The sequence below is a fragment of the Pleurodeles waltl genome, chromosome 1_1, assembly GCF_031143425.1.
Source record: "Pleurodeles waltl isolate 20211129_DDA chromosome 1_1, aPleWal1.hap1.20221129, whole genome shotgun sequence".
NCBI lineage: Eukaryota > Metazoa > Chordata > Amphibia > Caudata > Salamandridae > Pleurodeles > Pleurodeles waltl.
The window spans coordinates 269,099,876-269,118,089 of NC_090436.1; the positions used below are offsets into that span (position 1 = coordinate 269,099,876).

Here is an 18,214-nt window from a genome sequence, read left to right on the forward strand (position 1 = left end):
GTCTACAAATTCTTGTCGATAGATTTAAATCATTTTGTAGGGATTATGGTCTGGAGTTGAATTTCAGCAAAACAAAATTGATGGTGTTCAATTCTGGACCCTGCAAGAAATGCACCATCAATTTGGATGGTGCCCCTTTGAGTAAGGTTAGTTCAATAGACTATCTGGGAGTGAGGCTAACAAGTACATTCCATTGGGAGGACCAGATTAGCAAAAGTGTGGGGCTTTAACAGCATAGAGCAGCATCCATCCTGCGCTTTTATAAGAGCACGACTACAAAATCTGTATCTCCAGCTATTAAGATCTATGTGGCCAAGGCACAGGGAGCTGCTGTCTATTGTGCTGAGGTATGGGAATCCTCCAACAGCAATAGATTAGCTGTGGGTGAAAACAACTTTGCGAGGTCCTTGATAGCGTGCCCTCGCAGTACACCACTGATCCCAATGTTTCTTGACTTAGGGTTAAATCGAGTAGCTGATCTAATTGCTTTAAGACCTTTATTACATTGGGTAAGAATTTGGGCTGTCCCTGAATTGGATATATATAAGATCTCACTTCTCGATTTATTAAAGAGACCAAATGCTGCTAATATTCCTTGGGTCAGACATGTGTCCAATTGGTTTCGTACCCTGGGCTTGGGAGATTACTGGGAGAATCCCCATATATTAGAGAAATCTCATAAAACTGTTTTAAAATCTGTATACTGGTCTCATGTAAGAAATTATTATATTTGTCGTAAATCTCACGGTTGATTAACTAACCTTTTTATTGACTTTAAGTGGTATCCGCAGTATGAACCTTATTTAGACATGATACCTGATTTACTGGGCAAAGGTTTATATGCTAGATTTCATTTCGGGGCCTTGCCTTTGATGTCTTTGACAAGTAGTTGTGGGTCAACTGTCACTCCTGACATATGCCCAGTATGTGGTGGTGCCCCAGAAACAGTTGAACATTTTATGTTTTTCTGCCCTGCCTATTCTTCTCCCTGGTCAAAATGAATTTGTAACATTTGAAATGGGGCTGAGCAAATGTAGCATAGCATTAAGGGTTTTAAAATGTTTTAGTTCTGATGTGTTAATTCTTGCCGTTAGTAAGTTTTTAGTGGCAGCATGGGATACACGCAATTGTTTTGTAAACAAGGTCTCATGATGACTGATTGGGTGGGATTTTACTTGAGTAGTTCGGGACTTTTTAAAGTATTTATTATTTACCTGTCTTAACTAAGAATTGTCTAGGTTTTAAATTAGGTTTTTTTACAATGTATTGTCATGCTTTGGTGGTTAAATGACCGAATAAAGCTTGTGTTGATGATGATGACTGCAAGATCCCGAAGGTCCTTCCTAAGATCGAAGTTGAGTTTGCACTCCAAAAGTCATTCCTGCAGCAGATTATCTTCATACTAGAAGTCTTCTGGTAAGGCCAAGAAGAAACCCAAGAAGTCCAACCGAGACTCAACCCCATCCTGCCATTTATTTTCCAGAGAAGATGCAAGGGCTTCACCATGCCTCCACATCTCACCTCCAACTTCTAATGAGGAACCGATTGTAGCTTCGGCCCCAATACACTGTGGGCTACCAGCTCCAGCAACAATGTTATAGCAGGTAAAAGACTTTCAGGTGGTCATCTTTGCTACGCTTCTGACTCCATCTGGCACACTTTCTTGCCCCGGTGATCTCTAGGGGCCTCCCGTCGGGTTACCACCAGTGGATACATCCTCTGGGCTTTCTGTGCCTCTTAAACCCACTTTGGAATCTGCAAGGGCGTCTGTGCTGACTTCCAGCCCCATGGCAAAATTTGCGCCGGGCCCTAGAATATTGACGCTGTAACCAACAACGCTGGAGGAGGATCCACAGCCTATCATGGTATCCAACTATGAGCCAAATTAGTCTGGACTGAGGATGCACCCAGATCCTGATGTGGCACAGCTAATACTCAACCCCACACACGGTTCCATTACTGTGAAGTCTCAGACTCCGACCAGAGCAAGCCATATGAAGATGATAATGGAGAGGATGGGGAAGAGTTGCCCCACTTTATGATGGATATAGTTGGTATATGAATCTACAAGAAGCCAGTGAGTTAGATACATCACCTTTTATGGTACTGGTCCACCTCCCCCACCATCCCAAAGTATATCTTTTGCAACTGCCATTAGAAGGGCTACTGAAGTCCTTGACCTCCACCTACCCACTGTGGAAGTAAAAACAAATGTTCTCACTTAGATCCTTCTTCCAGGCCAAGCATCAACTAAAACTTTCCTGCCTTTCAGCGAGGTGCTCACTGACACTCTATTGGGCACTTTGACTAAACTATCAATTGACAGTTCACATGCCGCCATAGACCAGTGCCAGGCGACTCAGACATTTTAACCTAGTATTCAACTCTTGAGAGTTAGGTAGTGCTGGCATCCATCAGCAGAGTGAACCTTTACTCCTTTCTGATTACTTTCTTGACAGATAGTCCAGTTGTTTGGCAAGAGAATTTCCTGATGAAATCTTTCCTTCAGTCCCAGAAGACTCACAGATTTCCTTTTCCCAAGTGGTTCAGGTTGGCCAGGATGCAGCCAAGTTTATCTTCTGCTCATGCCTAGACAACATTGATTGTTTAGGAAGGCTACTGGGACAAGCCATGTGCTCCGGTGCCACACACGGATGAGATCTACAGGCCTCTCCAGGGATGTCCAGGCATCCCTAATGGATATGTCCTTCAGCTGTTCCTCCTGTTTCCTGAAAAGATGGACTCAACCCTAAAACCACAGCCCACTCTTTGGGCCTTTTGCCACCAGTTTGGCAACTGTTTCACTTTTTTCAGGTCTATGCTAGGGGCTTAGCATATCTTCAGCATCATACATGATCACCAGAACCACAAGCCCCCCAGTCTTTTGGAGGTTAGACCATGGTCTCAACAGAAAATGACTAGGCCATCTGGTTCGTTGTACGTCAAAAATACCTGCCCTTCCAGCTACAACTTCAAATCCTCAATAGTGCACCCTTAGTAGAACACAGCCATCCAATAGGAGACAAAGTCAGCCACTTTCTTTTGGGATGGTTGAGCATTACCCCCAAGAGGTGGCTTCTTCAAGTTATTCAATGGTTCCACTCCCTGCCATTCCTTTTCAACCCACGCACCTCCCACCTACATCAGAGCAGCCTTTGGAGGACCATCTTTCTGTTCGCTTCAAGAGGAGCAGGCTCTTTAGGCCAAATAAATCATAGAGTGGGACAGCCTTGAGAGTGGGAACTGGATGTTATATCTGATATTTCAAGTTCAAATTCAAAATGCTCACACTGTTCCAAGTTATGTCTGCCCTCAATCCCAAAGATGGGATGGTGGCGTTTCAGCTGACAGATGCATATTTTCACATCCTTGTCCTGCAGGCTCACCTGTACTACCTACAGGTTAAGGTGAGATACAAGTACTTTCACTTTGCTGTGCGCCCTCTTGGCTCACCAGTGTCCCCTGGCTTTTCAAAATGGTGATGGCTGTGGTCGCTAGTGATCTTTAAAGGTCGGAGGTACTAATATTCCCCTTCCTAGATCACTGGATGTTGAAGGCAGGCTTGCCATAGTCAGACATGGACCACCTCCAGACATTGACAAACCTCTTGATATTATAACACAAAGGGAGAGTATCGGGAGTAAACCAACCCCACACAGACTCCCGTTTTATCAAGGAACACACAAAGTGTGGTGGGGGGTAAAGGGATTAGGTCTCTTTTGCCTATTCGGTGTGCGCCAGTTAGGCGATTGCCTTTATGGGCATAAAGGGACAGGAGTGGCAGTTGGGTGTATGTGGGAGTTCCCTTTACAGACTAGGTGGTCTCACACACATTATAGTATCATGCTTCATCATATAACCACCTAGCCCCACCCAGGTAAGGTGATACTATCTGGGCGGACTCAACCTCGTTGTTAAAGGAACTCAGAGGGAGTGCTGAGATTTTATCTTGCTGGATAATTCAAGGCATCCAGTTGAAAACAGTGATAGATAATAAAACACATATCTTACCTTTGGTAACACTCTTTCTTGTGGATACTCCTATCTAACCCCAGATTTCTTACCACCTTCCTACCTCCCATTTACGTAGAATGGTCTCGTTTCCATTAAAAAAAAGGCCCCAGTTCAGCTTATAAATCTGCTCCCTGGTTTTCCCAATTTGCTGAAGGCTCGGGCAAACTTACTGAAAAAACTGACAGCACATATGTGTAATGCAAATATGTAGCTCTGCTTGCACCTCCAGCTGGGTTTTCTCACACAGGAGAACTGCTTGTAGAGTTTCCAGATCTAGTCTGGTGCCTGGGAATATTCACAAGGTGAGGAATTTGTAGTTAGAAACAATATCCACCAAAAGAGCTTTCCTGCAGGTAACTACTTCTTTGTGTATATCTTTTTATACAGCTTACACGTTTTATGGACATTGCCCCAAATAAACTACTTTTGACTTGACCTGGCTATTGTGAAACTGACATAATAGTTATTCATCATACACCTGTTTAAATTTGGGTCCTGAGGATTTGGGGTTTCAGAATAGTCAACTTAATGTTAGACAGTACAACGAGGCATTCATCAATATTAAATGGGATTTATGGTGGGTGTTGGGGGTGAAGGTTTTTGCTGTATTGTGAATTTGTTATGCGTTTTTCATCAGTCAGAAAAATGCATATCAAAGTCTAGACTTAAATCAAGTATGAAGGACAGACACATGTCATAGTTAGGTAAATCACACAATCAGGGAGAGGAAGATTTCTGAGGCAATCAGCTACTATAATAACATCTGACAGTGCATTTTTCAGGAAGTTGTAGAACAAAACATCTTGACCCATATTTATACTTTTTGACACAAAACTGCGCTAACGCAGTTTTGCGTAAAAAAAATTAGCGCCGGCTAACGCCATTCTGAAGCGCCATGCGGGCGCCGTATTTATCGAATGACGTTAGCCGGCGTTAGCCGCCGGCGCCGTCTGGTGTGCGTTAAAAAAACGACGTACACCAGGCAGCGCCTGCGTAGGGGGATATGGGGCTTGGGCGTCAAGAAATGGGGCAAGTCAGGTTGAGGCAATTTTTTTGCATCAACCCGATTTGCGCCATTTTTTTTCACTCCCAACCCCCATAGAAATGACTCCTGTCTTAGCAAAGACAGGAGTCATGCCCCCTTGCCCAATGGCCATGCCCAGGGGACTTCTGTCCCCTGGGCATGCTCATTGGGCATAGTGGCATGTAGGGGGGCACAAATCAGGCCCCCCTATGCCACAAAAAAAATAAAAAAAAACACTTACCTGAACTTACCTTAATGTCCCTGGGATGGGTCCCTCCAGCCTTGGGTGTCCTCCTGGGGTGGGCAAGGGTGACAGGGGGTGTCCCTGGGGGCATGGGAGGGCACCTCTGGGCTCCTTCAGAGCCCACAGGTCCCTTAACGCCTGCCTTTTGCAGGCGCTAAAAAACAGCGCAAAAGCGGCCGTACGTCATTTTTTTTGACCCGCCCACTCCCGGGCGTGAATTTGGCCCGGGAGTATAAATCCGACGCACATGCCTCGGAGTCGATTTTTTAGACGGGAACGCCTACCTTGCATATAATTAATGCAAAGTAGGTGTCCACGCTAAAAAATTACGCTAACTCCATGGACTTTGGCGCTAGACGCGTCTAACGCCAAAGTATAAATATGGAGTTAGTTTTGCGTCGGAATTGCGTCAAAAAAAACGACGCAATTCCGGCGCAAACGGAGTATAAATATGCCCCCTTGTCCTTACCTGTTCTTAGACTTCAGTAAAGATACACTTGCAACATATTTTCTTATTGACTTTCAAATGAACAGTGTAGCAGGAACATTGTTCATCAAAATGTCCTTGCTGGAACCGAAAAACAAGCCTGCTACGAAATAAGCCAGTTAAATCCATTAACTTTCTGAAACTGCCCCATAGGTTTATTTAAGGGAAGGTATCCAATAGGAGGTACTACCAGCAATCATTTACCATGTCAAAGACACAGAAGTTAAAAGCCCTAGAGGAACCTTTTTTAATTAGGAGGCAGCAGTTAAGCTTTAGGATGCATTGACCATTCACCTTTATTACAAGAATTAATATTTCAAGCTGTGGTGTCAATTCTGTTGCATTTGCACTTTGAAGCTCAATACATTTCAGCAGTATTTTGTGTTACAAATGGAATAAATACAAAATACTAATAGAGGCAACTTTAGGGAATGGATGTGGGATGGTAGCGTTAATTTTAGTGACCTTTTTAGGCGTCGCCTGCCGACAGTCGTGTGCCGACCTCTGGGAGCGGTATTGTTTACAATAAAGGGCTTGGAGCCTGCCCATTGCTTACCATTCGCTCCATCATTGTCACTCTACTTTGCTGGCTCTTAATTGGCTAGCATGTACCAAGCTTCACTTCCTATTTCTTCTGTGGGGCATGGACTAACCACAGATTGATTCATCTTGATTAGTGTCCATCCGCTGCTCGTGCTGTGATTCAGGTACAATATTTTTTTCCCCTCTCACTCCCCCTGTCCGTTGTGCTTCCTTCCCCTCCCATCCACCCCTCTGTGTTTTCTCATTCAGTTTCATAATTCAGCCACTGTTCTTAAAATGCCTTGGTAAATTCGTCCGTCTTGTGTATTTTCATACTTGCTGCTATGCTCATTGTCTGCCTTATCCTGAAACCAGTATGGCACTGCATCAGTCAGCAGACACAGATGTTTCCTTAACATCTGCAGTGTGCAACTCGTACGTCCAGCATGTTGCATTTCATTGCCATAATTTAATCTCTGTGCAAAGATACTATCCCTTTGATGTTGACTGTTTAATATCTGTAAAAAAAAGAACATAATTTCCTTGCATTTCAATATTACTGCCCTATTTTGAAAAGAATTTCATCCGAGCCAGTCTCTTATCACAAAGTTGAAAAAAGTATTGAAAAAAATTTACGAAATCTTCCTGTCCAGAGCATCACAACAAGCTTAATACAACCACATGAGCAGATCTGGTGAGAGGTGAAAGCAGTAGTACAATTCAAATAGGAGAGAGAGTGTGTGACCGACATTTGTGTGCATGCCACACAATTCCACTTCACTCCATTTCACACAGTTCCACTCGACGGCACACAGTGCCACTTCATGCCACACAATTCCTTGCCACACATTGCCACTCAATTTATCTCCACGCCACACAATTCCACTCCACACAATGTTGCACAATTTCACTAGAAGCAAACAGTGCCAGATAATTCCACTCTGTACCATATAATTCTGCTCTATTCCACACAATTACACTCCACGCAGTTGCACACCACACAATTCCACTCCATGCCATGCAACTCCACCCCACTGCACACAATGGCACACAATTCCACTCCACACCACACAATGGCACGCAATTCAGTGCCACTCGGTGCCACATAATTTCACTCTCCACCACACAATTTCCTTCCATACCATGCACCACAATTCCACTTCACTTCACACAATGCCACATAATTCCACTCCCACGACACACAATTCCACTTTACTCCACACAATGCCACTCAGTTCCACTCCAAGCCACACAGTTCCACTCCACTCTACTGCACTAAACATGATACCACACAGTGCTACTCTATTCAGTGCCACATAGTACCACTCCATGCCAGTCAATTCCACTCCATGTCATACAGTGCCACACAATTCCTCTCCTTTTCAGACCACACAGTTTCACTCCACTCCATGCCACACATTGACATATAATAAAACAATGCCACACAGTTCCACTCCATGCAGTTTCACACAGTACCACTCCATGCCACACAATTTAAATCCATGCCATACAGTGTCAAACAATTCCATTCCACGCCTCACCATTATACTCCACAAAATGCCACGTCATGCCACAGAATTTCTGTCCACTTCACGCAATGCCACACAGTTACTTTCCATCCCACATAATGCCACACATCTCTGTGTCACACAATGCTACACAGTTCAACTCTATGCCACACAATTCCACTCCACTCCACACAATTCCACTCCAGTCCACACAGTGCCACACTATTGCACACCACAAGGTGCCCCTGCACTACACAAAATGCCGCTCCCTTCTACATAATTCCACTCCACTCAAATTAATTCCAAGCAGTGCCATTCCACTTCACTCAGTTCCACTCCACTCCACAAAATGTCATTCACGCCATGCAGTGCCACTCCACTCCAGGCAATGCCACTCCATGACACACCATACCACTCCAGTCTACTCCACACAGTGCCACTCCACATCAATCAACACAGTGCCACCCCACTCCATACAATACAACTTCATCTCAATCAATGTCACTCCACCAGTTCTGCTACACTCTAATCTGTGCCACTCCATTCCACCCCACTCATTGCCATTCCAATTTACACCAAACAACTCCACTTCATTCCACACCACAGAATGCCCCTCCACTCAATGCCTTTCCACTTCACACCACACAGTGTCACTCCATACCACTCAATGCCACTCCACACAATGCCACTCCATGCAACACAGTGCCACTCCACGCAACACAATGCTACGGCACTCTATCCCACACAATACCACTGCACCCCACACCACAAAATGCCATTCCACTCCATACCACACAATGCCACTGCACTCCACTCAATGCCACTCCACTCAATGCCAATTCAATCCACTCAACCGTATTTATATTTATATTCTGCTTACTCCTCCTGACAAGGTGTTGTAGTGCTTTGCAATATACCACTCCACTCCACTCAATGCCACTCCACTACATGCCATGCAATGCTACTCCACACAATGTTACTCCACTCCACACAATGCCATTCCACTCGACACAGTGCCACTGTACTTGACACAATGCCACTCCACTCCAATTCATGTCACACAATGCCAGTCCATACCACACAATGCAACTCCACTCCACACAGTGCCAGCCAATTCCACTTCACTCAGCGACACCCAATGCCACACAATTCCACTCCACACAGTGATACTCAATGACACACAGTGCCTTTCCACTCAGTTTCACTCCACACAATGCCACTCCACTCAGCAGCCCACAATTCTACTGCATGCCAAACAGTGCCACTCCAGACAATGCCCCTCCTCTCCACACAATGCCACTCAATTCTCCTCCACAACACACAGTTCTAATCCATGCCACATTATGCCACACAGTGCTACTCCACACCACACAATGCCACTCCACTCCACTCCATGCAACACAGTTCAGCTCCACACCACATAATGCTACTCACACAGTGTCACTCCACACCACACAGTGCCACTCCACATAATACCACTGTGCTCAATTCCATTCCACACAATTCAACTCCACTCAGTTCCATTCCACTCCACAAAATTCAGCTTCATATAATTCCCCTCCACTATACCCAGTGCCACCCCATGCCACACAATGGCACTGCACTCCACAGAACACAGTGCCACTCCTCTCTACTCCACATAATGCCACTTCAGTCAATGACATGTCATGCAATGTCAGTCCACTCAATACCACTCCACTTCACTCCACACAATGCCTCTCCACTCATTGACACACCACCTTTCTCAGTGTCACTCCAGTCAATGCCACCTGCTTCCCCGACATACAATGCCACTCCATTCCACACCACAATGCCACTCTATGCCACAAAATGGCAATCCAAACCTCACAATGCCACTCCATGCAACACAATGCCATTCCACTCCACTCCACATAATGATAGTCTACTCCACTGAATGGCACTCCAGTGTACTTGTATTTATATAGTGCTAACTATCGCTTAGAAGGCATTTAAGTTCTTTTCAGCATGCCAGTCTTCTCAGTATCATTCCACTCCATTCTACACAATGACACTCCATTCAATGTACTGCACTTAGCACCACTCCACAAAAGGCCACAGCATTGCATGCCACACAATGCCACTCCACTAGACACCACACAATGCCTCTCCACTCCATGCCTCACAGCACTTCTCTGCTCTACACCAGACAGAGTCTCCACACCACAGTGTGCCACTCTGCACAGGACAATGCCACTCCACTCCACACAATGCCACACTTTACTCCACCAAGACCAATAGATATCACAAAGGCGAGAACTATTTGGCTTGCTAATGCTTGTTCTTAATGCGGAGGTTAAAATCTTTATCAAGTCCTACCATTGTTGAGGAGATTAAAAGATTCTGTTTCATAAAGTAATGATACTGGGTTCCCACCTGGGGTGAAACGAGAGCTATAAGTGACCTCCCAACCTTTGAAAAATGTCTACGCATGAGATAACTAACCCTTATAACCAATCCAGCTCTTCTATTCCATTAGAATCCCAAGATGCTTAGGACACAGAGGAATACATCCGGCTGGTACTGAAAAAAGCGAGACTCGTTTGCATATCCCTCTCGGATGTGGTAGAAGCAACCAATACAACTTGCCATACAAGCTGTCTTGTTAGTAGGTTGGAGGCCCCTTCAACACTCAACATGGCATCGTACTGAGGAAGCAAGACTAGCGCTACAACCACTCCACCATACCTGCCATGAGTTGTCAGTCACATAAGAAGGATGTCTTATGCGCGGCCCACGTTTAGTCCTTCCCGCTAGACTGAGGCAGAGAGACGTCCTACTGGCACATGGTGCTCATCAAGGAATTGTCAAATCCAAGAACAGGCCCCAGAACAAGGTATGCTTTCTCTGACTCGACCAGCAGTTAGAAGAGGTTGTCAAGAGCTGCCCTGCCTGTCAAGCTAGTGGGCAGCCCAATCCTCCCGTGCCAGTTATCACAGAAGAAGGCCCTACAAGTCGGTGGCAGCACATCAGTGCAAACTTCAGAAGCCTCCTCGACGGCTCTCACATGCTCGTGATTAAAGACTTCTTCTGTTACCTTAAATTGGAAATCAACCTCACAACTTCCGTAGCAGATGGCATCCCCAAAGTGGAGAAAATGACGGCAACACATGGCTGGGTCAAGGAACTCTGTACAGACAATGGACCTTCCTTCAATAGCCATAAGTGGGCTGAACACCTCCAATCACAGAATACCAAACACTGTTGCATCGCACCTCGCTGGCCCCAACCCAGTGGGGAGGTGGAAAAGCTTGTGTGTATCTTGACTAAAGTCACCCAAATCCCATTGGCTGACGCTTACAACATTGAAACAGCTATCTAATATTTCCTATGAGAATACTGTCTCAGGCTTCATTCCACCACTGGCATTGCTCCGAGCCAGATGTGTTTTGGAAGAGCAATGTCTGACTCCATCCCACACTACCCTCTCCTGGGCTGCTCAACTGACCCCCCTGAACTGCTCAGAGTCAAAAAGGGCCCACCAGAATGAAATGCCTCCTGCCATGGGAGGACAACCAGAGCACCCTGCAAGTTGACAACACAGTGTTGGTCAGAAATCACCACCCATGAGGAAAGTTTTGAATGTCCCTGGAGACTGACCCGCTGACTGTCACTGCCATCATGGTCTCTAATGTGACCGCTGAAAGAGTAGCCAACACTGTGACCAGAAACATATCCCAGTTCAATGAATGAATGCTCCACAGCAGGTGATCCAGGGGCGCGGGGAGGAGAATTGGGATGAACTGAATGGATGGGAAGGTCCCCCTCGCCAGAGTCAGCCAAGTGCCTCGGAACCGAAAAGAAGGGTTCAATCCAGCTGATAGACTCATTCACCGACCTCCACACCCTCTGTTGGAGAGCCCTGCCTAGCATCCACTGTGCCGGGGGTACGGACACGCCCTCTGATGAGTCCTCAGCAAGAAGCACCCAAGGGAGTTATCATCTGCGAGCAAACCCCAGCCCCACAAATCGTTATGTAAACTTTCTAGTGGACTGAAGGTGACCTGTCAGGATGTTGGCTTGGCAGCCGTTTCCCAACTAGCTAAACTGATGTTCCTGAGCTTATCACGCTAAGTAATTTGTTGAAGCATCAAGGCTGCTCCTAAATTGTTCTTTTGTTGTTCACATATAAGGTAAAGGAGGAATGTAGTGTCATTCCTCTCCGGGGTGATACCGTAGGGAGGCCCAGGGAAAGGGGGAATACCAGGGTGTCCCTAGGAACATGGGACATTTCTAATAGCCCTATGCGGCGGCACGCAGAGCATATAAAAACCACCTTCGCCATAGTTAGTAATTAGGTTCGCCAGCGCGATGGTACAGCGACCAGTCTCGTAAGCACCCTGTAATACAGTTGTAAAAAGCGTGAAATGTTGCATCTGTACTTACAGTGTATCAATTATGTTTCTCGTTTCATTTTTTTTAGCTATGAAGATGGTCAAGTTGGTGATACAAGCATTAATACACAGGATCAGAGCATTCACAAAGAAATTCTTCGGGTCATTGGTAACCAAACAGCTACTGGTTGAGTGGACTTCTTTAATGGTTAGGATTATAGCGTTATGCCTTCCTCAGTTTCAAAGCTGGATTTTGAACTGAAAATGGTAAAAGCAAATTATTTTGATTCTTAACGCAGATAATTGCCCTTTTGAATTACTGTGTTTTCTTGACGTTTGTAATCGGACTGAAATTCAACAACATGTCCACTACTATGAGGTTACTACGCAGATGTCTATATTCCTTGGTAGAAATAAACTGGATGAAAAAACACTTTTCTGTAAAGCAGTTGATTTAGAAATTTCGTTCCGGAAATTTTATTAAGAATTAGCTAAGGTGCCAGGAAGGCGAGTTTTATACTTTAGAGCCCCATAACTGTGTGATGCTTTGCAATATGTATAACCTTCACGTCTTGTGATGCAATTTAGAATAAGATTGCTTAATGGAATTTTCAGAGGCCAACTTGTGGGGAAAATATGTTGCAAAATTCGTGAATGTATTATTGCTCAAAAATTGCTTACCTATATTTGTAGCTGAATTCCCTATCAGATGAAACGTCCCCTCCGCAGGAAAGCTGTTGAAAATGTTCCATCGAAAACACGCAGTATCTACTATTTGTAAACAGAGAAAATATGTATGCTTATGAGGCAGCCTCCTGCATTCCAGCTGGAACCATATCATAATGGACAGGAACGTAGGTGTCCACTTACAGATCGGAATGTCAGGTTACATTCATTTATTTTTCACACTGCAGGCGAATAAACACAAACACTGGCCTCTATGCTGATCCAGCGCGGCCCATCATTGTAGGGCACTTGGAGTGTAAAATGGGGGGAAAAAAACTTGAAAATGGGGACACTTGAAATTTGTTTATAAACATCACCATGCCAAATAATAGCTTGCACTAACAATTAATAAGTTCAGTTGCTTCATTATTCCACTCACTATCAGGATCCTCTAATTAGAAATTAGCAGTAGTTGCACCGTATTTATGAACAAAGCTTGAAAACTTTTGAGCAGTAGAATGTGCATTTTCCATTAAATAACGACAATATATTTTATAACGACTTATTTGTTGGTATTAAATATCCATTTTCGGCAAGCCAGACCTTGCTGCTAAAATAACTCAGTGGCTTTTGAATAGGTCTGTGTGCAGCCTGAAAATCAAATGAATCACAGTTTGTAAACCTTGCCATTGGCTCTTGATATTTTCATAACCTGGTCATCATTGAGATGGGTAAAACAACATGGTGCCAGGATTAAATTGTCACTGTATTGTTTATTCATATTGAAAAACAACAGAAGCAGATGATGCTGAAGTTATAAATCTTTTGCACTAGTCTTTTCTACATATTAGTAAACACGTTTGACACATGAATGAACTCCCACGTGTACTAAAAGGGCTGCATCACAGAAAGACAACCTGGTGTGCAAAAGACCCATTTTGTAATATTGGATGCTTGAGCCAATGTTTATGCTTCAATGCCAGTGAGTGATTCTTTTTTGTCTCCTGCATGCTTATATTCTAAGGGAATTAACAGGCCACGAGGGATGTGCCAAATATCTGCCACCCAAAGGAAGACAGCCATTTTGTGCCCCGTTTGAGGAGGCCTGCAGCAGTTTTTTGTATAGCTCAGAGAGGTTCCCAAGAATTCCCAATGGTGGCACAAGGAAGGGGATCTGGCTCCTTTTTAAAAACAGACCGAGAATACAAACTCTCGTCCCGTGCGCATGGAGGGCCAAGAAAGTAGGATTCCTGTATATTCATCCAGTATCTGTCCTTTAACAGTGCGGCATGGTTGGAGCAGGGGATTGCCCTCACCTTTGTGGGTGGTGTTTTGTTCTGATTCTAAACTTTATTAAGGAACCAACAAAGCCTAATGGAGGAGCCAATCAAACTTCTCATTTGAAAGAGTGCACTGACCTCCCTGCCAATCAGGCATCTACTGATAAAACATGACCCTTTACAGGGAACTGATGGTTCCTGTGCATCGTCCTCACATGGTTTCCAATTCGTGGAAACTTTTGAACTTACACATACACTGACTGGGACAGTCTTGCAAGGGACATGCTATTCCACCCAGACGTGCAAACGCCTGCTTACTTTTAACGTTTTTAAAGCTAAAATGCTGGTTATCAATAGAAATGCGCAGTAACTTTAGCTGTGCCATTATTGAGAGGTTTACCGTTAACATACACTTTACTAATCAGTGTTCCGCAGTAATTTTTTATTCCCAACACAGGGAATTATATTTATGAACTCGTGTGAAATCGTTAATACTTTTCGAGCAATGATATCACAAATCTTATAGCTGTCATTCTGACCGGAAAGTAGCATTTTGCCAAATACTCATACGTGTTTTTCACCGAGCAGCAAAGTTTCAATATGGCGACCTATGACGTTGTTTATTACCAGTCACCATATGACATCCAACATTCCTTCCTGAGAATGTACGCCCTTTACAACTGTGCCTACGTTTTTGTAACCCTTTACATTTTAGTCCGTGAATCTTGTTCAGCGTATAGGCTCTGAGACAAGCATAAAATAATAGAGCCCAAGACCAAATGGTAACTTTACATATCAACAGAAAAAGCACACTGCTCTATGCATGCTGCAACCCTTTGTTCTCCAGATCCATAATGAGACGGATTCAGCTGAGGTTAATTTGGCAAAACAACTCTATTCTTAATGGCACCTGTGGAAGAAGTCCAAAAATAACATAACAATGTCAACGTTAAGAACACCAGCACTGCGTGTCACTTTTACAGCAACTGTGGTACTTGGAAGTGGAATATCAAATGTATTTGAGATTTTACTCTTTTCAGTACCCTCGCTTTCAAATTTTGTTGAACTCTTTCAAAATCCTTACAGGTGGTTGATGGTCATATTATTACATGCCCCCTTTCAGTACTTCTCTGTTTCTTAGCCATGTTCAGCTATGGCATGCTGAAGAATTCCAATCTTTTTAATATTTGTATTTCCTGATCAACTGAAAATTGTTTACTGATGCTGTAGGATAGTTTCTTTAATTTTATAGTAGTTGATGCACACATTAAATCCGTTAAACAAGGTCAAGCTTACTATTAATTTCTATTTAACGTGTCATTTTATAAAAGAAAATGGCATACTGTACTGTGTGCTTTGGTTCATACTTATATTTGTAACATTTTCTACTACTGCCATGATAACCCCTGTCCTCGTTTTTTGTTAAAAATAAAAAGACAAAAATAAAAATTCGTTATTGAGAAAAAAATGTTACATTGACAAAAAAGTTAAATGTTTGCTCTTTTTTTGAAGTGCTGTATATCTTCCTCATTAGACAACTGCTCTGTATTTAAATGGAAAATTGGGTGATACTAAACATTTTTATTATGAATAAAAAGTTTATTTTACATTAGAAATGGTTTTAAATACTTTGCTGTGGAAATAGTTCTGTATTTATTAGGTGACTTATAATTGTGTCAATAATGACAAAAGAGCATTTTTAAAAATATGGCAAACTGTTCACACTGTTCCTTGGCAAATGAAATGCAGTATCTTCCTGATAAACATCTAATGGATTCTAGTGTTGCCCTCAGATGCACAGTACTCCATGTTACACTGCAGCATGCCTTTTAAATCCATTAGTGAGTTTTGAAGCTCTGTAAACCGCAAAATTTAACTTTAACGTCATTTTAGTTGGTAGGATTGTTTTAATGTTGGACAAAAAAGTCTTGAAGCATTACCGCCTTGGAGAGGAGGCATTAAGAGAAAAAAATCACTAGGTAAAAGGAAACGTAATTCATATGTTTAATTAGCAGATATATCTTTTTGAATAGGGAATGAAAAAAACAGACCTAGGAAATATGAAATGCTATTAGGGGGGTCAGAGGATTGGAAGCATTTTATGGAATTTGGTTTACTAATAATGGTACTAATATATATATTTTTTTGCGTTGTCTGTGGGCCAGTGAACGAGAAGTGTGTCGGGGTCAGTGTTGATGTTACATTGTTCACGTTTGTATAGCTTACAATCTACAGTTAGTCTGAGATTGTAGCAATTTTGTTAATGCAGTGATAACTTTTCAAGCAATACTGAGGTATCCACAACCAGGCAGAACCTGACGTGCTTTCGAAAAAGTGCAGTTAGTGACTATGGGGGTCATTCTGACCTCCGCGGGCGGCGGAAGCCGCCCGCCTGGCGGGAACCGCCAGAAGACCGTACCGCGGTCAAAAGACCGCAGCGGTCATTCTGAGTTTCCCGCTGGGCTGGCGGGCGACCGCCAGAAGGCCACCCGCCCAGCGGGAAACCCCCTTCCACGAGGATGCCGGCTCCGAATGGAGCCAGCGGAGTGGAAGGGGTGCGACGGGTGCAGATGCACGTCGCGATTTTCAGTTTCTGCCACTGTCACGCAGACACTGAAAATCTATGTGGGGCCCTGTTAGGGGGCCCCTGCAGTGCCCATGCCAGAGGCATGGGCACTGCAGGGGCCCCCAGGGGCCCCACGACACCCGTTCCTGCCAGCCAGGTTCTGGCGGTGAAAACCGCCAGAACCCGGCTGGCGGGAAGGGGGTCGGAATCCCCATGGAGGATTCCCTGGGGCAGCGGGAAGCCGGCGGGAAACCGGCTTCCCTTTTCTGACCGCGGCTTTACCGCCGTGGTCAGAATGCCCCCGGAAGCACCGCCAGCCTGTTGGCGGTGCTTCCGCGGTCGGGTCAGAATGACCCCCTATGTTTCTTTGTTAGTTGCATGTGTCTACTTTATTAAGTTGTGCATGGATGTTCTTGGGAATAGATGAGGGAAATTAAGGGCAGGACCAAATAACTTACAACTTTCCAGGATGGCAAACATTTTTATTACCAGACAGAGGTGTGTCTGTCTGTTTGTGTGAGACAGCTGGCAATAGCAATTGCTGTTGGATTCCATGATGGTCAACTGAATGTATATTTGGGCTACATCTGGATGCGTGTTAGTTCTGTCTTAATATGTTCTGTTGTTTGTTAGTGCACTGTGCGTCCTGAGGAAGAGTGCTGAAAACATGATGTCCATGGGTGTGGTGCTATTTTTGTGTGTGCATTACTCACACCAGTGTGTTGTTTTTAGATTGTGTGTCCCTATGGGCTGTAGGAAAGCAGAATTAAAGCTGGAGACCAAGCAAGCAGGAAAACTAGGTGGGAGAAATCATGTGTGTAGTAACCTGAATTTGAAGGGTAGCAAGGAGAAGGCATGTAGTGCTGAGAGAAGTGAGAGGGGAAGGCCACGAACGCCATGGTTGGCTGGAGAATTAAGAGGCAAAATCTGCTGGGAGCAGAGCAGATCAGAACTGATGAGATGAAAAAGGATCACGATCCACTGGGAGGAAAGGTAAGAAAGGACTGAGCGGACGAGAGAGAAGCAGGCACTGCCTAGCTGAAGGATGAACAGGATTTATAGATAAGGGCCCATATTTATACTTTTTGACGCTAAACTGCGCTAACGAAGTTTAGCGTCAAAAAGTTTTGCGCCGGCTAACGCCATTCTGAAGCGCCATGCGGGCGCCGTATTTATTGAATGGCGTTAGCCGGCGCAAGCAGACCGGCGCTGCCTGGTGTGCGCGAGAAAAACCACGTACACCAGGCAGCGCCGGCGTAGGGGGAAAATGGCGCATGGGCGTCTTAAAATGGGGCAAGTCAGGTTACGTCGAAAAAATCGTCGTAACCCGACTTGCGCCATTTATTTTCGACGCCCATCCCCCATCAACATGACTCCTATCATTGTAAAGATAGGAGTCATGCCCCCTTGCCCAATGGCCATGCCCAGGGGACTTCTGTCCCCTGGGCATGGTCATTGGGCATAGTGGCATGTAGGGGGGCACAAATCAGGCCCCCCTATGCCAAAAAAAATCATTAAAAAAAAATAAAAAAATACTTACCTGAATGTCCC

General features: G+C 44.5%; 1 protein-coding gene across 1 annotated transcript in view; it reads left to right on the top strand.

Moving 5' to 3' along the window:
- The window catches only part of PARP8 (poly(ADP-ribose) polymerase family member 8), a 636,820-nt gene extending 621,110 nt beyond the window's left edge, over positions 1-15,710 (top strand). Inside the window, exon 26 of the mRNA XM_069221607.1 lies at positions 12,241-15,710. Within this exon, the coding sequence (XP_069077708.1) occupies positions 12,241-12,343 (103 nt within the window). The 3' untranslated portion in view covers positions 12,344-15,710. The remainder of the gene's footprint in view (positions 1-12,240) is intronic.
- Positions 15,711-18,214: the final 2,504 nt, after the last annotated feature.